General features: G+C 42.0%; 1 protein-coding gene across 4 annotated transcripts in view; it reads left to right on the top strand.

Annotated features, from left to right (window-relative positions):
• AGBL1 (AGBL carboxypeptidase 1) overlaps positions 1 to 20,791 on the top strand; it is a 938,649-nt gene that overhangs the window by 573,208 nt on the left and 344,650 nt on the right. For all 4 annotated transcript variants that reach the window (XM_053223586.1, XM_053223587.1, XM_053223588.1 and 1 more), the window contains one exon: positions 5,688 to 5,817. In XM_053223586.1, the coding sequence (XP_053079561.1) occupies positions 5,688 to 5,817 (130 nt within the window). The remainder of the gene's footprint in view (positions 1 to 5,687; positions 5,818 to 20,791) is intronic.

The following is a 20,791-nucleotide window of genomic DNA, read 5'->3' as shown; positions in this document are numbered from 1 at the left end:
AGTGTCCAGCTGATAGTACCCCATGATGTTCTGTCTTATTCCTGAAGCTTCCATGTATCTCTTTACCTTTATAAATATTCTCCTCCTGCACCCATGCTGCCTCCTGTTCCTAGGATGTGCACTGAATAGTGAAGTTGCTTGCTACATTTCAAATACACTGCTTCTCTTTAGATTTCAAAGCTTGCTGTGCCAGGGGGGACGAATATTATCAAGCCTGGCATCATTCATTCAGTCTGATGGGCCCCATCTCTCCATTTATCAGCCATGGATGGATGGGGAATTTTTGTATCATTTTATTGTCTGACTGAAGCTTGATAGATCCTCTTTAAGGAAGTGACTCACTTTTCTTCTTTCTTTCTCTGACTTGTGATGGTTTCTTTGTTCTAGGGGTCCTGGTAGTTCAGAGTCTGCTTGTCAAGGCTTCGGTTATGTCACTCGTGTCCCAGTCTCTGGCCAGGGTCATAATCCCTGTTATTAGCAGATACATAAATACGCAATTAATGTTAAAAGAATGCAATCTAGTGACATCATTTCCCTTTAGGTTGTCTAGATTTTGAGGCTACACTTCACTTAGGGTTCTGTGCCATTGCTCTTGTTCAGTGACCTCTCAGGACTGGCACTACTGATTCACTGTTTAATAATTTCAGCCAAGATGCTTTTGCTTGGCCATATTTTCAGGAGATCAGAGGCCTTTTTTGTATTTTATTTTTTCCAAGGGAAGAAATATGTCCTACAAAAACCCACAGGTTTAAGACTTCCTGGACACAGACTGCTAATGCCTAGAAAGAGCAGGCACATAATATGTATATGTAAAGCAGTCAGAGGTAAAAACAGGCAGGCTGGCGGGAGGGTACTGGCCTCACCTAAAAAGTTCAAAGTCAATGCGAAACAAGCCAAATTCTGGCCTGGTACCTTTGAAACACCTTTTAGAATTTGAGATCTTGCTGGAGGGGCACCAATTGCTCTGGTTTACCAGGGACTCAGGGGTTTCCTGGGATGTTGGATTTTCAAGTCTAAAACTGCAACATGCCTTGGGGCGCTTGGGAGTTCGGCTCGGGTCATGATCTCACGGCTTGTGAGTTTGAGCCCTCGTAGGGCTCTCTGCTGACAGCTCAGAGCCTGGAGCCTGCTTCAGATTCTGTGTCTCCCTCTCTCTCTGCCCCTCCCCTGCTCACACTCTGTCAATCTCTCTCTCAAAAAATAATAAACATTAAAAATTTATTTAAAAAAATAAAAGGAAGAATAGGAAAAACACAGAGGATTTTTAGTGAGACTAATTCGTGTAATAGTATATAGTTAATGCATGCCATTATACACTCATCCAACCCGTAGAATGTCCAACACCAAGAGTGAATCCTGATGTCATCTGTGGATTCTGGGTGATAATAATGAGTCAGTGTAGATTCATTGACCTTAACAAGCACACCATTCTGAGGGGTGAGGATGTTGGAGATAGGGGGCGCTATGCACAGGTGGAGGATATATGGGAACTCTGTGAACTTTCCACCCAATTTTGCTGTGAACCTAAAACTGTTTTAAAAATGAGGTCTAGGGGCTCCTGGGTGGCTCAGTCAGTTTAGTGTTTGACTTCAGCTCAGGTCACGATCTCGCGGTTTGTGAGTTCAAGCCCTGCATCGGGCTCTGTGCTGACAGCTCAGAGCCTGGAGCCTGCTTTGGATTCTGTGTCTCCCTCTCTCTCTCTGCCCCTCCTCTGCTCTCTCTCTTTCTTTCTCTCCCTCTGAAAAATCAATGAACAATAAAAAAAAGTATTTAAAAAGGAATAAAATAAAACTGTAACATTCCTGAACAAACCAGATGGTTGGTCACCCCATTTCTAGCATTTTTAGTGCATAAAAGCATGGCCTTAAACTAGACTGTAGTTAAAACTTTAAAAAAAAAAAAAGCGAAGACTAGTTGGGTCACATAGCTTCAACCTATTAAAACCAAGAAGAAGTTTGTTTGGTTTTTGTTGTTGTTGTTGTTTTCCCTCTGTAGGTTTGCTGTTTTCTTTTTTTTTTTTTTTCATTTAAAATTTAATATATTTTTTTCAAGTTTGCAGTTTTCAATGGGGGAAAATGTAGCAATGCTCACCATTTTATTCTTAATAACAAAGCAGGACTTTAAACTCTATTTGGGCGCTGACCCCTTTTCAGAAATTAGAGGCACTGAATTTATTGCCAGCCAGTCATAGCTGTCCATCTGCTAATTCTCTCCACATAGAGGGAGCAGCTGTCACTTCAGAAATGCTACAGTAGATAATAAGATGGGGTGCGTTTCATCTTCAAACGCTTAAAACAAATCTCTGGGAAGAATAGCAACAGTTTCTCTGACTGCATGAATCTTTGATATTATTAACACAAAATGCCAAACGGATTTGGAGATTGGGAGCAAATGGATTTGCTTTAAAAGGAAAAGCACTCAAATTATGTGTAGTACATATTGTGATAATCTGCAATCACATAGATAGAGGAGCGTCTGAAACACTAGGCATACACAGAGATACTCTCAAAATCCTAGCCATACATAGAGCCCTGAGTACAAATACAACCATGTGGGCTTCCAAATCCACACAGCCTATGGGTACAAAGGGAATGCATCGTTTCCAGCCCTGGAAAACAAAACTTACCCCAAACTAACAGCTTCTGACAGTCTTACATTGGCCCAAGTTCTTCTGCAAGTTTACAAGATTATCTAATACAATTAAATAATCTCAGGTGCTCTCCGCCAGCCCCCTGTGCACTGTTTCACAGCCCAAAGTCCAATTAGCAATTCATAGTGTTATTGCCTTGCATTTTTTCTTAGATGAATTCCTTTCTTCTTAGTCTCATTGCTTCCCCGTTTACGTTTGCTCAAATCAACTGGTAATTGAAACTGACCACAGCCTCCTATTTGGGGTTCCTAGCCAAGATTATCTCTTCTGATCAACCTGAATACAGCTTCATTATTGTTCATAAGGAAAGAAAAGTAGGATGAGATGAGGAACCAATAAATATAGTGCAACACTGCTGTATATCCCTGAACATTACAGATATGGATGAAGATAGAAGTACAGATAAATATGGAGAGGTGCAAATGGATATAGGTATGGACGTGACAGATGTAGACACGGGTAGAGATTGGGTTATATAGATACTTCCCCATGGAGATATCATTTCATTTGATCCTCAAAATAATTTTCAGAAGCAGTTTAGGCATATCTATCTATCTTTATTTCTCTCTCTATATATATATATGTGTATATATATATGTGTGTGTGTGTGTGTGTATATGTGTGTGTGTATATATATATATATATATATTATTTTTTTTTTTCCTATGAGGATATTGACTCTCAAAGAGACACCAAATCCCCTATCTGCTGACAGAGCTGAAATTCGAGACTGGGACTTCTTAACCCAAACCCAGGGCTTATTCTGATTGCAGCACAAACTTTACTTTTTTCTGTTTTTGGAACTTGTAATCTGGAATGACTTTTTTTGCTATGTGGTGGCCTATGAGCTTTTCCCACATAGACATTGCCTCTGTACTTGGTCTCCATGGAGCATATGGAAAAAGAGAGCTGACATGGAATTGATGGCTACTGGACACATATAATGTCTGCATTTTCATTTATACAAACAGAAATGCTTTTAAGGGGTCTTGACTGATTTCATCACTTCAGATGTTACCAACAGGAAAAACAAAAACAAAAGCAAAAACAAACCCCTAGTGTTGATGCAAATCCAGGTCAAGTCAAGGAGAGTCACAGAGCAGTTAGGGTCTTGAGGATCTGGGATATTTTACTGCAAGTACCTTGATTTGAGAAAAGAAATTCATTTAAACACAGCAAATATGCTCAGGAGCAAGTCTGGGGACACCTGCTTCTTTCTGTCACTATCAGCATGAAAGATCTCCTTCATATTTTACCTCTATCCCTGGTCGCCAGGCGGAACAGATAAGCCCTATTTCTGTATGTCATGGCTGTTAAAAAGAGGAGGGGAGAAAAAATAGCAAGAAAGGAACAAAAAAGTCAGAAAGGAAGATGAAGAAACCTACCATTTCTCAAGTCAAAATATTTTAATGGCGCGATCGGGATAAATGATTAATCTAAAGGTTTTTGGTTTCTAGTGAGCTGTAAGAGGAGGCTGACAAGCAGCAGGAAACTAATATTTAAGATAATTTCAGAAACACGAAGATGAGAAAGTGGTAAAAGAAGGAGGCTGAACCTTTTTCCTTCCACCTCCAAGATTTATTGAAAATAGTGATTAAAAAAAAAAAGCACACACACAGAAAATGTATCCGGTTCTACATTTGAAATGCTAGTGCATTTATTCATTCCAAATTATTTACTGGATACCAACTCTGACACAGTTACTATATTAAGGTTTTGATGGGAAAAAACTGACTGTTCCTGCCCCCAGGAAGCTCACAGTCCAAGGAAAGAAATGTAAAGATAACTAAAGAACAGTAAAACCTCACCCAAAATGGTTTTATGAGAACTCGGGTGAAGGGGATCCCTGGATGCTATTGCACCAAATAGGAGCAGATTGGGATGTCCTGGGGATCAGAAATTTCCCTGCAGTGCTGATCCCCTGAAAGTTGCAGGAGTGGAAAGGGATGGAGCTGTGCGGAGTCCCGGCAAAGCGACAGTAGGCACAGTTGCTCAGGGGGATCTGTGACCAGTTTGATGGGTGTGGAGTATGGAAAGACCAGGGCAGCAGGGGATCTGGGCTGGGGGTGGGGAAAGGCTGATGAGGATGCTGTATTGCTTCCCCTCAATTCCTGGCATCTCTCTTGTTAGCTCTCTTGAGTAAGGAGCATCTTAGCAGGACTGCCGGGGGCTTCCCCTGAGCCTGGGGGTCTCTTGTTCATCTCTGGGAGTCTCTTTTAGGATGATCTTACCTGACAGCTCAGATTCTTAGTTTTCTTTCCTCTGAATTGCAGGCAGCACTATCTTAACCAGCTGTGTCAACTTTGTAAAGTAACGTGATACTTTCAAATGTGGACGTCTCCATTTCCCAAATGAGACGATGGATGATTCTGAGCTCATTTCTAGCGCCAGCATCCCATGATGATGTCTTTGAAAAAGATACTCTGGCTCTCTGGGTAAATGTCAAGCATTCTGTGTCATTTGTATGGATAGGGAGGAAGCACAGTGATAGGAGAAAGAGCCTTATGCTTTTTTTAGAGGCAAATAGACCTGGATGTAAAGCCTAGCTGTTAGTTTTGTGATCTCGGGTCATTTATGTAATCATTTCTAAGCTTCAGTCTCTTCATTGGGATGGAATAATATCTACCTGGCAGAGTTATTGGGCCAGCTGGAAATATCGTATATAACACACCCTGCGTGACAGATTGAGCTCAACTTAATTATTTGTAGAATTGAAGGTCCCAGAGCCTCGAGAAATTTATTGAATTCATTTTCTGTGGGGAACTACATTTCCCCAATTTCGCCCTAAAACTGTGATAACCCAATATTAAGTCAAAAAGTCAAATATGGCTTCCAGTTCTTTCCGGGACTGTGAATAATCACAACACTTTGGGAGCTTAAATGACAGATCTGCAGATTTCTGGACATCTGCAATTGATGCCAATTGGACAGAAGTCAGAAGGACATTGGATTCATTAGTTTGTTTGTCTTGTCAAGCTTTATTTTCTCAAGTTATTTTCTTCTCAATGAGTATTTATTTGCTTGTTTATTCCTGCAGTCACAGATGCTCACTGAAAGGGGAGGATTTGAACAGACAATGGCTCTCTCCCAGTGCCCATCTCCAGCCAACAATCTACCATGCCAAAGGACTCCTGTACTACCTGAGCAGTATTGGCCGAAGTCCCAGGGTGAGTCACTTCCTTGTGCCTCTACACTCTTGGCTGGTTCCTTCCATCTTTCAGGAGGGAACTTGCTTTCTGTCAAGGAAGGAAACCCAGATACCAGCCAAAGACCTGGGTGTGATAAGCTTTAAAGAGGGATGTGTTCATTTCCTAGGGCTGCCATAACAAAGTACCACAGACTGGGCGGCTTAGAACAACAGAAACACAGTCTCTCAGTTTTCTGGAAGCTAGACATCTAAGATCAAGGTGTCAGCAGGTCATGATATCCTGAAGGCTCTAGAAAAAAACCCTCCATTGCCCATTCCTGGCTTGCACTGATTGCCAGGAACCCCAAATGTGGCTGGTGGCAGCTGATCTATCTCGAATTTCTGTCTCTGTCTTCATATGGCCATCTTCTTTCTGTGTGTGTCTGTGTACAGAGTTCCCTCTTCTCCTAAGGACAGCAGTCACTGGGTTAAGGTGACCTAATTAGAGACCACCATAATAAGTATGACCTGACTACATCTGCGAAGAACTGTCTCCAAATAGGGTCACATTCATAGGTACCGAGAATTTGAGGGAGAAGACACAATTTAACCCATGATAGCTGTGCAAAAATCGCACTTTAACCCATTTTTCTGTTTTTTCAGTTATTGGCCAAGAGAGAATATTATTTATTAAGTAGTGATTGAAAGAAATCCTCTAGTTGTTAATATTCATGTTTACCTAGTATATATTCAATTCCAAAGATGATTCTGGCACTATTCCAGGTACTTTTATACACAGGCTTTACTCCCAAGCTTATAGCAACTGCAAAATTGTAGGAAAACAGATGATAGACAGTCTGGCCCCCGACTTACTGATGGTTCCACTTACCATTTTTTTTTTTTTACTTTACGATGCTGTGAAAGTGATTCACATTCAGTAGGAAGCATACTTCAAAGTTTGAATTTTGATCCTCTCCCAGGCACCTCTTTGTGTTGCTGGGCTGTGGCAGCAAGGTGCAGCTTCCAGCCTTTCAAACGATTTGGAGGATAAACAACCCATACACATACCAGAATTCTGTACCCATACAACCATTCTGGTTTTCACTTTCAGCACGGTGTTCAATATAATTACATCAGGTAGTCAACGCTTTATTATAAAAAAGGCCTCGTGTTAGATGATTTCGCCCAACGGTAGGCTAAGGTAAGGGTTCTGAGCACATACATGCAAGATAGGTGAGGCGAAGCTACAATGTTCCTAGGTTAGATGTATTAAATGCATTTTCAGTGTGTGATATTTTCAGTTTATGATAGGTTTAACAGGTTGCAATCTCATCATAAATTGATGAAGATCTTTATTAGAGACAAGAGGCCTAGGCCCAAGATTAATGAAGGAAGCAATGGTACACAAGTAACTGTAGGAAAATAATCATTTATTGACTACAAACTGTGAACGTACTCTCTGCAAAAGCATGGAGGGGCATATGTCCAAATTTAGAGTGCTTGCCTAACGTAAAGAACTTTTAAAATAGTGTGGATAAGCTTACAGATGGGTCAAGCAATCACCTCTACCATTAACCACTTTTTGAACATATACTATGTGATAAAAACAGTGGCACATTGGGGCACCTGGGTGGCTCAGTTGGTTGAGCATCTGACTCTTGATTTTGGCTCAGGTCATGATACCAGGGTCATGGGATCGAGGCTTGTATCAGTCTCCATATTCTCTCTCTCTTTCCCTCTGCCCCTCTCCCCAAAATACAAAAATGAAAACAGTGGTTCATTCAGTAAATATCTATTGAAATAATAGATGAATATCTAGTATAGAATCTTACTGATATCTCAAAAAAATTAAGGGGTCAAGTGATTTCCCTGAGGTCACCAGGAGGTATATAGCAGAGTTGGCATTTGGTTCTGACCTGTTTTCCACCCTGCAACTCAATCTCTTTTTATCACTTACTCTTTGAGAGAGAGGGTGTCCCCAAGACTATCCTCAGGTTCACTGATTCCCTAGAAGGACAAACAGAACTCAGAATTTCTGTCATGCTCATAACTGTAGTTTATTACAGTGAGAGGATACAGATTAAAATCAGCAAAGGTAAAAGGTACATAGGGCAGAATCCAGGAGACAGGTGTGGATTTTCAGGTGTGTCTGCTCCCAGTAGAGTTGTATGGACAGTGCTACATTGTCTAGCAGTGGTGTGTGATAACAGGGGTAGTATGCCAACCAGGGAAGCTCATCTGAACTTTGATGACCAGGGTTTTATTGAAGCTCAATTACAGCCATGGTGCCCCAGATGTCTGATCTTAGTTACTCAGTCTCCAGTCCCTTTAGAAGTCAAACTGACACTTAATGGTCCAAGACTACCACCAGAGGTCACATTGTCAGCATCAATCATCTGGCATGACCCAAGGCCCAGGTAAAGAAAGACACTCTTAACTAGCAGACTATTCCAAGAATGCCAAGGTGATCTACCAGGAGCCAACCAAGAGCCAGACCTTTCTTTGGAATGTGTAGCGTTTAAACACTTCACACTTAGCGAGTCACTACTTTACTGCAAAGAGAATAAAGCATGTCCTTTTCCCTTAAGAATCCTTGTTCTACACTGGTCAAAATGTGTGATATTTTCATGCTAACCCCCCATGCTCCCCATCTAAGGAAACACTTGTACCTCTGTTGTCTTCCCTCTGGAAGTAAGTTCATGGCCTGTACAGCAGAATGCCAATCTTATGAACAAGGCCTGGAAACAGTGTATTCTTTGAGAAAGAAGCCTTAGCCTCTGTGAGAAGAGACAGAGACTTACAGGGAAAGAGGTCCTTACCTGATACACAGTTAAATATACACGCATTCAACCCATAGCAAACAGGATTCCTCTCTACTCTGACAACCTCTAATTGAAGAGCAGAACATTTATTTTACAGCATGACAGGTGAATGCCTTGTTTTAAAATATAAATAAACATTAATTAACTGTAAACACGACAGCCACAGACTTGTTTCCTGCTGGGACCATCTGAGAGGTGGGTGAGAAACAGCTGAGTACTAAATGCTATTCACAGTATTACAAAACTCTCTAATGGGCTCAGCATCACCTTTTAGTTACCCGTGAGGCTGTATTTAACCAGCTTCCTGCTGATAGCACAAGCACCGCCACTCGTCTGTACTCGGGTCTGTCCTATACGGAGAAGATTTTCATGGTGTCCAGATTGACTCTTGGGCTACATGGTTATAGATTAACTGTGACCCTGTCCAACCTCTAGCTCCTATAAAAATATTTACTGAAGCATCAGAAAGCCACTTTCCGGTGGCTAGGAGATTTAACCAGCTCTAGATGGTACTTAGGCATTTGCCTATTGGTGAATAGAATAATATGAACTCCCAGAACCAATGAGAATGTGAGATCGTGAGAGAAAGCAGTATCCTGATAACTGCTGCAGGTTGCTAAAAACCAGACAGGCAATATGACAGTATTTACATACAGTTTCATCCTTCCATCCATCCATCCATCCATCCATCCATCCATCCATCCACCCATCCATCCACCTATCCATCCATCCAACCACCCATGCATCCATCCATCCATTCACCCACCCATCCATCCACCTATCCATCTATCTATCTATCTATCTATCTATCTATCCATCCACCTACCCATCCACCCATCTATCCACTCATCCATCCATCATCCATCAATCCATCCATCCATCCATCCATCCATCCATCCATCCATCCACTCATCCATCTGGGCATTCATCCATGTGCCCATTCCTTTACATCATGTGTGTAATCACTGGAAAGGAAAGGGATGACCCCACCTCCCCTTTTTATGAAGAGTCTATAGTTTACTTTATTAGAAAGTGCAATCAGGTCTGCAAAGACACCAAGGTGGTACAAAATGGTAAAAACTGTAGCAAAAGTTCATATGAGTTGTAGAAACACAAATGAGGGATTGCATCATTTTCCCTCAAGGTTATGGAAAACCTGGAGACTAGAGATGCCACTTAAACTGGGCTTAAAATATTAGTAAGGGTTTTGCTTGGTTTTTATTACAGTAAGGTAGAAAAGTATTCTTTCCTCAGAGGGTCTAAGGCCTGCCTGTGATCTCTTAGATCTTGTGCCTTGTGAAATTGGTGTTCTGTCAAGTTTTCAATACTTGGGATCACTGCATGGGGAAAAGGAAAGGAAGCTTCTCATTAACCGGTGGCATAGATTCATCTGATAGCCCACAGATATTATAGTCTCTTTCCTATTTTCTTGAGCCTTTATTTTCTGTCTCTAATTTATGAGAGGGTCACGAATTCCCTTCCAGATGTTGGATTCAAAGCCCAGACACAGTAAATATAGATATACTCACACATTGTAATACTATTCTGAGAAAAAAATACAATAATAAACTGAAATTTGCAACAACATGGATGAATTTCAGAAGTATGTTGAGTGACATAGGCTAGACACTAAAAAGTACATGCTCTAAGTCTCTACTTAGGTAAAGTTCAAGATCGAAGAATCAGAACATTGATTGCCTCTGTAAAGGGATTCAATAATAGGGGCCAGGAGGGAACTATTGAGGTTAGTAGAAATGTTCTGTATCTCAATTAGAGTCACTTACACCAAAACCCATTGATTAAAGACTCATTCGAGGTCTATGCATGTCACTCTAGGTACATATTTACCTAAATACAAAAAATTAAAGATAAATAAATCAAAGCATAGTCACAGGGACTTTGAAATGCAACCAGGAAGCAAAGGGTCCTGCTTATAATGAGACTGACCAGCACACAGGCATGCAATTCAAGCCAAGGAAGAGCACACAGCAGAGTAGAAAGCTGTAGAAGAAGATCTATTTATTAGTCAGAAAGGTCCAGCTAGAGAAAAGGCATGCAAGCAGAGAAGCCCGAAGAACAGCCAGCCTCCACTGTCAGCTGGTAGGAGGCATTGAGCCCATTCCACTTTGTAGAACTCCCTACCAGAGGTAGGAGGCCTGAGGCCTAGGGGAAGACAGGCATAGCTAAGGGGAGTGGAGGAAAGCTCTCAGGCTCCATGAGGTTTCCAGAAACCCAGGCCACAGCCTCTTCCAGGCTGCTGTGTTGCAGCTGGCCTGGCCCCTGTGCCACTGCAGAGAATCTGGGCTTCGGAATTAGGAGTGCTATCGATTCTCATCCTCTTGGCTCTCTCTGTAGGAGTGCGTGCTGGTAAAGGGATTTCAGTGCTCTTTGAAGAGCTCATTGATTCCCACTTACAATTTAGACAAACTAGGCCGCCTTCTGCCAAGGGACAGGGTGGGCATATTTTGGTTTTATCTTTCTCTGGGGCCCAGTGGAACAGAATTTTTAGCTACTTAAATGATTTTCTTGGTCTTATACTGTCCTTCTGGCATATGTTTTGAGTTAATCAGCTTCTTTTCAGAGACAAAAGGAGAGAGCAAAAAGGGATGGCATGTGTCTTCCCAAAACCTTGTCCCCAGAGCCTCAAGATACTCTATACACACTATTGATTTTATCTCCACTTTATTCCTCAGAAGTGGCAGAAGGACAAGTGTTATTTTTGCTTATTTTCATTGATTCATGCTGAGGTACACATCTAGAATTCCCCTCTTTTCCTGTGTAAGGATGTGGTAGGGAAAAAAAAAATCTTGCTGCCATAGTTGGGAAATGGGGAGGTTCTGGGTGAAAGAAATTTAAATTTGATTCCATATTCTTTTATTTAAAATTGTTCTCATTCTATCAGAATAAAGATTAAACAGTGCTTCTCTAACATACCAGAAGTCATGTCTTAGAGGTATTTTTATAGGCACAAGTACTCCACATTTAAGTGAATTGCTAACATTTCTTGCATAAATTTATGTTGAAAAGCAGAGAATTTTTTTCTTCTTTCTCCCTTGCTAGTATCTCTGATATACCTTTTGAGTATTACAAAGCTGGAAATCTGGATTCTCCATATGCCACAGGGAAGGCCAGTCAGATTTTTCAAAGAAGTTTGAGCCAATTCCCTATTTTTCATTTTTTTGTGAGCAAAGCTGGGAGGTGGAGTGGAGGGGAACACAGGAGGTAGTTGCATAAACCAATGTGAAGGTGCCTCTGCCCAGAGCTGGTGGGATGGGGAGAAGGCAAGAAATGCGTGAAGACAGGACCAGATGGATGAGCCACACTGCAAGATTGTTCTCCGTGAGGGTGGGCCACAGGTAAAAACAGGCTTCAAATGAAGGCGTTGGAGACCTGTGCTTCATCCGTTCAATACATATGCTCAAGGAGAACTTGAGCAGGGCAGCAATGATCATGGCCAACGGCATTGGACATAGAGCTCAAAGCACTAGTCCCAGAAAGTAGGGGTTGCCAACCATAAAGCACAGTTCAGTCTAGGAGGCCAAGACAGCCAACAGTTCTTGAAGACAGGAATGTACATCAGGAAACTGAGGCAACCTCCTTATATGGAGTGGGTAAGCATGGTGGTGGGTCAGCATTTATACTCTGCCCCTGGGTTTATCCAGACAACTTGGACATCTGCCATGGGTCAAAAACATTAGTCTTGGCCCCACCTTTGGGGAAGACATGAGTCCCAGTAACACTTCTGCACTGATTGGGATTGGCACACAAAATGGGTATATTAACACTCCTGCCTTGAGAGCCTCAGTACCTGCAATTGAGTGAGGCAAACAGTAGGGGCCTCACCCATGCTGACAGGTCACTGGGACTGTGTCCAAAGGTGACAATCAGGCTGCTGCTTCTCTCCCTTCAACCTCTAAAACTGGGGAAGGAAGCAATTTTAACTCCTGAGGAACCTCCCAAGGCCTCACTGTTCAAGTGCCCTGCCAGGGTGTTAAGCTTATTGCTACTCACAGAGGGCCAGCCAATCAGAGACGGAGAGTAAAACTCAGCTAAGGTGAGGCCCCAGGGTAAGCCCGGTAGCTCAATCTTAATTTCATTAATTGACAATCTTGTTATACTGCTCTTTAAAAAAAAAAAAAAGTTTCTTTTTATTTATTTTGAGAGAGACATAGAGAGCAGGTGGGGGAGAAGCAGAGAGAGAGGGAGACAGAATCCCATGCAGGCTCTGCACTATCAGCACAGAGCCCAACACGAGGCTTGAACTCACGAACCATGAGATTGTGACCTGAATTGGAGTCAAAAGTGAGAGGCTTAAACGACTGAGCCACCCAGGCTCCCCATACTGCTCTTCATCACTGGTACATCCAATGATTTGAAATATTTTATTGTGTAAAATCTTTTGAGTGCAGACAGATCGGAGTATGAGATAGAGCATCTCTTTTTAATGGGTGGCCATGGGCAAGCATTTAACCTCCTTCTACTTAGCAGAAGTTGAACCTCATCTGTAAGTTTGGGTGATATCTTCCTTGCGGGACTTTTATACTGACTGTAGATGTGCATAAAGTCTTACGGTGTGACTGGCACATATCAAGCAGTCTAATTAATGGCAGACATTAAATTTATTATTACTTACCAGAAGGGTGCTACATACAAAACAGAGCCACATATTAGACTATATGTTTTGACTTAATTTATGTGGGCACTTTCAATGTAATTAAACTATCTTGGAACAAAGGACAATATAATGCATAACACTGGGATGTCAGAAAACCTCCTCTGGCATTTCATAACATGTAGTAAAGGGTCCCACTCTGGGTGGTCTCCTAACTGGTTAGTTATTGAAGCATCTCCTGAGTTTAATGTGAAATTATTTACCCCACACTAGCCATGGGAGGGGGTCAAACTGACTTGTAAGTAAAGGTTGCTTTTGCTAAGGCCATGTTGGAACTTTAGCCCATAATGGCCCAATTTAAGTAGAAGTCTCTCCCTTTAAGAAAGGGAATCGAGCATAAAATCCCCTTTTCAGATAGTTGTAGGAATAAATTCTGCCCAGGCCCCCTGTGGTTAAACTCAGCCATGACTGGACATTGCTCTCTCTCCGGTGAAACACAAACGAGAGAGCATGACTGTCAGTAAAAGGACTGGAAAATTTGGTCTTGCAAACAGGGTTCTTGGAGGACAGTTGAATATGCCACCAAGATGATTTCCCTCATAGAGATGTTTGCTGCACTCAGGAGCTTGGGCTGAATGCTGTCCGCAAAATAATGTGCACAAGTTGGAATCTCCAGGGCTTCAGTGAGCCTTGCTCGGTTTAATTGGAAGCATTGCTGTTTTGGGTTTTCATCACATACCCCAGAATTTGCCTTCTCACGGCTCCAGCCTCACCTTCATTTTCCTGTGGCGATGGCATAAATAATGCAGAGGTCTCACTGCTGGGAAGCAGGAACGAGACCCAGATGTCAGGAATGGAAAACACAGCAGCCTAAAGCTGGCGGAGCAGAGCAGTAAACACAGTCAGGGATAGGTGAGCTATGGGGGTAAGAGTCAGCCAGGGGAGCTGTGTTTGAGATGGAGGTTAACCTCTTGCATAAGGGCCCAATTAGCTTGCTGAGGACCAGGAATGGGACTAGGGAGGGAGGGGAAAGGTGGGGAAGGCATGTGAGGAGCATAGTAATGTGGCCCCGAACAGCCTCTTTGTTGCCCGAGAAATGATAGAACTCATGTTGTGCATGAATTAAATTAACCTTGCAATTTGGCTCAGACAAGAATTCATTGGAAAAGGTACTGGGGAGATGCATAAGAGCCTGATTTCAGAATCGTAATCCAATCAACACCATCCACTTTGCTGATGGAGAAAGCGAGACACCGGGGAGTGGGTTTAGCCCGGGGTGAGAAGTTCAAAACTCACCACTCCAGCTCAAACAAAACACAACTTAATGAAAAGAAACCTCCACATCTTCATCTCTGCCTGTGTTCCTATGTTCCTTGCCTTGGGGGAAAGCACGATCCTCTTGCCTATATTCACTTAATCCAGAAATCTAGGGAGTATCCGTAACCTCTTCCTCACTTGGCCTCTAGATACATTTAGTCTCCAACTCCTGTAGAGTTTCCTTCCTCCCTCTGTCACCCAATGTCCTTTCTCTCCATACTTGAGCTGCCATAAGCTCCATACTTCTGCATTAGTGAGGCCCCTGTCACCTCTGGTGCCTGGTATCAGTCTCTCTGGTGAACTCTGGGAGCTCCTGTTGTGGTGGTCTGACCATGCTGCTCCTCCTTGCGCAAGCACTTTAACGGCTCCTTCCCTGCCTTCAGGAGAATGTCCAAACATCCCAGAGCGGTACGCAGGGGCATCACTCACTGCCTGCTGTCCTCTTGCAGACCCCAAGGTACTGTCCTCTGCAGACTTACTCTGAATGCTTGCACTTCCTCAGATCCAGGGCGGTTTCTCTCTCATTCCATTTGCTTGGATAGCTCTCACTCAGTAGGACTCAAGGTAGGATACCCCTCCCACCAGCAAATCCTAGGACCCCTACATCGTGCATCTTCAAGACTGCTGTTCATTTGGACTCTGCAACGTGCCCTTATTTGGGTTCCCAGAGACCCCGTACTTACCACTGCTTGCACCCTCCTCTCACTGCGAGAGGGTTTCCAGTATACCCACGGGATCATCCCAACAAAACAGCTCCTGGAAGAGGCAATATGGAAATCTAAAAAGCATTTTTGAAACATGGATTCTGGATTAGAACATGCTGGGGTTCAAATATTTACTCACATACTTAAAAGCAGTGCAAACTTGGGCGCACCTGGACAGGTTATTCATTTTATCTGAAATTCAGTTTTCTCGGCTGCAATGGGATAATGGTAGCACCTGTTTCATCATGAGATAATCTATATTAAGTTATTAGCTCAGGATCTGAAACGTCATAGCCTTCGATAAAATAACCATTGTTGCCATTGTTGGCATTGTTATTAAGGACGTTGCTGTATTATATTAAAATTTTAATTTCTCCTGCCCCCAAAGCAGGCATTCAGTAAATATTTGTTGAATCCACTGAAGAATAAGCAAGATAGGACCATAGGTTAACCTGAGCAGACTTCCTACTTACCTGGCACAGAATTTTACAGAAAGGAATCGTAAGTGTTACTTCTTCCCATAGGAGAGAAAAACTCCCTCACCAGAAATAACTTGATAATTTAACTTGTAATTGCCCCTTATAATTTAGAAGAACACACGTTTCTTACAATTAATAAGCATTTATTTTTAGGAATATCATTTGAGCAAAAAGCTGGACAATGTCTGCCTCTCCTCTATTCTGAGTCTCCAGTGGCCACTAGAAGTCCCAGGGCTAAGCAGTGCTTATTCCCACAGGTGACTAAGTCTATACTTTCTCACTGACATCAGCTTCCAGAATCCGTAAGGATCAGAAAACAAAAACAAAAACAAAAAAACTTCTTACTCTGGTTGAATTCAGCATTTAAGGAGCGCCTGTCACCACACAGGCAAAGCTTCTGGCTTTATGGAGAAATCTGTTGCTAAGACACAGTCTTCATTTGTTTGCGCACTTTTCGTAAGAATGGTGGGCATTTAATTCACAGAGAGACATTGAGGTGTAAGAGATAAAGGTTGGTGGCAAGTTCATTCTGGCAGAGGATTCAACCTCCAACAAGTCTATTGGTTCCTTTAGGCTAGAGGCTTTCAAAGCATGGGCTTGGGACCCAGGTATCAGCACCACCAGGAATTGCTAAAAATGCAAATTCCCAGGCCTGCTCCAATCTTAACTGGAATCTCACAATTGCTGCTGAGTGGTTTACAGTCTGAACTTTGGCAAGCCTTCTAGGTCATTCTGACACTCAACAACATGTGAGATCACTGCTCTAAACCCTTGACAGGAACAGTGGTTTTCAACCCTGCCTGCACATTAGAATCACCTGGAAAACTGAAAAATATCCCATAGCCCTGGTTGTCACTGCAGACCAATTAAATAAAAATTTCTGGAGGTGGGCTCCAGGCATTGATATTTTTATAATCTCAGGAGATTTTAATGCAGGGACAGGATGGAGAAACACTGACCTATTGATGGAGATGTATTTGTTGGAAATGACAGAATCTTGCTCAAAGTAACCCAAGTAGTAAGATAGTTTTGGAGGAAAGAAGTCCCTTAATCTTACAGGAACTGGAAAGCACCAAAAGCCTGGACAGTTCTTCCCATCTCTCATGTTTCTCTTTCTACTGCCACATTTTCTGTTTTCTGCTTTTCTCTGTGCATTTGCCTAACTACACCCCTCTTTAGGGAACAACTTATTCTGCTCCATCACTGTTTCCATGCTTTCATTCTGTGTCTTGTGTGTGGTTTGACTTGTCATTGGACCGACTCCCTCTTCCCAAATCTGCTTATCACCCTCTCTGGCTCTGGCACCCACAGCTCAGTGATATGTGGAAGCTGGGGAGATTTATTTTCTCAGAAGACATCAACCTGAAACAAGAATAAAGGATTCCACATAAAGAAAAATAAAATTCTTTTCTTGTTTTATTGGAGAGAAAAAATACTTAGGAAATACTTTTTTTTAAATGTTTTTTAAAGTTTATTTATTTTTGAGACAGAGAGAGATAGAGCACGAGTGGGGGAGGGGCAGAGAGAGAGAAAGACACAGAATCCAAAGCAGGCTCCAGGCTTGGAGCTGTCAACACAGAGCCCGATGCGGGGCTCAAACTCACCAACTGTGAGATCATGACCTGAGCCAAAGTTGGATGGTTAACCGACTGAGCCACCCAGGCACCCCAAGAAATACTTTTTCTGCTAACAGGGAATTTACAGTGTGAATGTATTATTGACAATTTAGAGACAGAGGGAGAAGACAGGAAGGTGAACATACAGAACGGTTTTAAGTCCTTTAGTCCTTAAAACCCTCAGCTCATAGATCCTTGGTCTGTCCCCAAACCTGCCTTGTGGCTCCCGATCAAGTCCGTGCTCCTTGTCCGGCAATAACCTTGTTTCCAGAAAATCAATCCTGACGCTGCTGATTCTTCTCCGCTTCTGTGACCCACCAACAAAGCAGCATGGCTTATGAGCTCTAACCTGCCATTGGAATGTTAGTCTTCATCTTCTCCTATCATGAATAAGCAGACCATTAACTCACTTGTCCCTTTATTTTTCTTTGACATGTGTGTTTGTTTATGGCCCCATCCATGTACCGCGAGTGTCCTGGGCTGCATTCCTGCTGTCAACAGCTTCCTGTCCAGTGAACTTGAAGGCTTTATCGCATACCAGAAAAGCATCATCTAGTCTAACTTCTCAACCAACAACATCGCTGTATTCATTCATTTGGCTTCTGCTGAAACATTTTCAGAGAATGGAAATTTTTAAAGCTGTGACACAGCATATCAAGACAGCGATAACCATAGTTATTTCTTGCCAGTAATAGATATTCAACAAGTGTTGAGTTTAACATAGAGCTGGAGTCTATGTCCACATTATCCTTCCTTTTGCCTTTGCGTGCTCTTTGAAATGACAGCAAGTACATCTATTCATGTCCCAACTGGGAGAATTTGGAAATCTGTGGGACTCCTATCCAGATACCGTTAAGCCTTCTCTTTTTCTGGGATAAGCATCTCCAATGTCTTCAGCTGTTATTTGTTTACAAACATTCCCCTTTTTTCGGGCTTTCTGGTTCCTCTTTATTAAGGTGTCCTGGCTTGCTCTAAAATGCCACACTCAGAAATAAAAAACATGATATTAGATAAAAATTGACCAGTATGAGGTACATTGGATGGATTGTTGTCTTAATTTATGAGCACTTTACTTCTCCAGAAGCAATTTATGATTAGATTAATTTTTGGCATCTGCAGCCTCTGAGTTATTTTGAGCAAACTGCCAGCCCAAACTTCTGGTTCTCTCCTTCAAAATCTACTTCTTAGCTAAATGTGTCTACCTTTCACTTTGGCCACTGTTTGAATCCAGTTGTAGGACCTTACCTTCATTCCAATTTAGCTATTTCTATTTTTTCTATTCTGCTCTTTTGTCACAATTTCCACTCTTGTTTATTCTCCTATCAATTGTCCTCGATTCTGCATCGATATGAAATTTGAAAAACACCCACTCAGTGTCCTCAACTTAGTATGCAAAGGCTCCATTTCTAGAAACTAAGGAACGAATGCGAGGAAATACCTCCTTAAAATGTAAGGACTTCTGTCTCCTTGAAACAGAAAACGTGTAGATATCATCTGTTAATTTTTAAGCACACGGATCACAGTTGTGCAGCTTGATAAATCATCACAAAATGCACCCACCATGTAACCACCAGCTAAATCAAGAAAAAGAACACGTCCAGCAACCCAGAGACGTCAGATAATAGTACCTAGCCCCCCAAAGCAAACACTACCCTCATTTACACCGCAAGATTAGTTTTGCCTGTTTCTGAACGTCATAGAGAGGAAATCCTTACATGCACTGTTTTGTGTCTAGCCTGCTTTTTTATGCTCAGTGTTGGATAGTATTCTATTGAATGGTTGTACCATAATTAATTAATCCATTGTAGAGTTTACAGTTTTAAGCTAGTAAAAATAGTGCTGCTATTTACATTCTTGATTATCTTCTGATGCTCAGTGTATCCATTTCTGTTGGGGGGGAGGTTAGAATATGCGCATGTTCAACTTTAGAAGACTCTCCCAAGTTGTTTTCCAAAGGAATGGTATCTTTTTAGAGTCCGCAAACTGGGTTTGAGCGTTCTACTTCTTCCATATCATGGTCACCACTTAACGTTGTCTGTCTTCATGATATTAGCAGTCCTGAAAACCCCTTAGAAGCAGTGGCATCTCATTGTGATATGTAAATTATATTTTCTTGATATTAATGCAGCTGAGGGCACTTTCATTTGCTTAATAGCCATTTGGACATTTTGTCTTGTGAAATGTCAATTGAAGATTTTCGCCCAGTTTTTAATTTTTTTACATTTATCCATTTTTGAGAGAGAGACAGAGCGTGAGCAGGGGCAGGGCAGAGTGAGAGGCAGACATAGAATCTGAAGCAGGCTCTAGGCTTTGTCAGCAGAGCCCAATCAGGGCTCAAACCTGCGACCTGTGAGATAATGACCAGAGCCTAAGTCCAATGCTTTTAACCAACTGAACCATCGAAGCGCCTGAGTTTTTCCCATTTAAAAAAATTGAGTTGCGGGGCGCCTGGGTGGCGCAGTCGGTTAAGCGTCCGACTTCAGCCAGGTCATGATCTCGCGGTCCGTGAGTTCGAGCCCCGCGTCAAGCTCTGGGCTGATGGCTCGGAGCCTGGAGCCTGTTTCCGATTCTGTGTCTCCCTCTCTCTCTCTGCCCCTCACCCGTTCATGCTCTGTCTCTCTCCGTCCCCAAAATAAATAAACGTTGAAAAAAAAATAAAAAAAAAATTGAGTTGCCTCTTCTTCTTGTTGATGTACAGAAATGCATGTGTGTGCCAGATATATTTTTTGCAAATAGGTTATTTCACTTTTTGGTTTGCCTTTTCACGTTTTCCATAGCATATTTATTTATTTTATTTAAAAAGATTTTTTTAATGTTTATTCATTTTTTTGAGAGAGAGGGGTGGGGGGAGGGGCAGAGATGGGGAGACACAGAATCCAAGCAGGCTGCAGGCTCTGAGCTCTCAGCACAGAGCCCAGTGCAGAGCTTGAACTCCCAAACTGCGAGATCATGACCTGAGCCCAGATGCTCAGCTGACTGAGCCACCCAGGCACCCCTTTCATATGAACAGAAGTTCTTAATGGACTATATCTAATTTTAAATATTTCAATTTAGGTGTATTCCTTGTTTGAGTCCTCAAAAAAACTGTATTTCAACTCCAAGGTTGTACATGGTAGCCTATGTGGTTACCCCAGGTAGCTGTATTATTTCATCTCTCATATTAAGATTTGCCACATGTGTAGAATTTATTTTTTAACATATTATGAGGTAGGGATACACGTTTATTTTTATTTTCTACATTGTTTACACTGGACCATAAGTCTTCCAAGGCCATCATTTCCCCACTGTGCTAGAGTATCAACTTCATCATAAGTCAAGCGACCATATATGGGAGTCCCTTTCTGGAATATCTGTTTTTTTCTCCACTGATTGACTTGTGTATTCTTTTATCAATAATACTGTGTACGAAATACTATAACTTCAAAATAAGTTTTGATATCTTTACATAATTTGTCCAGTTTTTT

This window comes from Acinonyx jubatus, chromosome B3 (assembly GCF_027475565.1).
Source record: "Acinonyx jubatus isolate Ajub_Pintada_27869175 chromosome B3, VMU_Ajub_asm_v1.0, whole genome shotgun sequence".
Classification (NCBI taxonomy): Eukaryota; Metazoa; Chordata; class Mammalia; order Carnivora; family Felidae; genus Acinonyx; species Acinonyx jubatus.
This window is presented reverse-complemented; position numbering and strand designations above follow the sequence as displayed.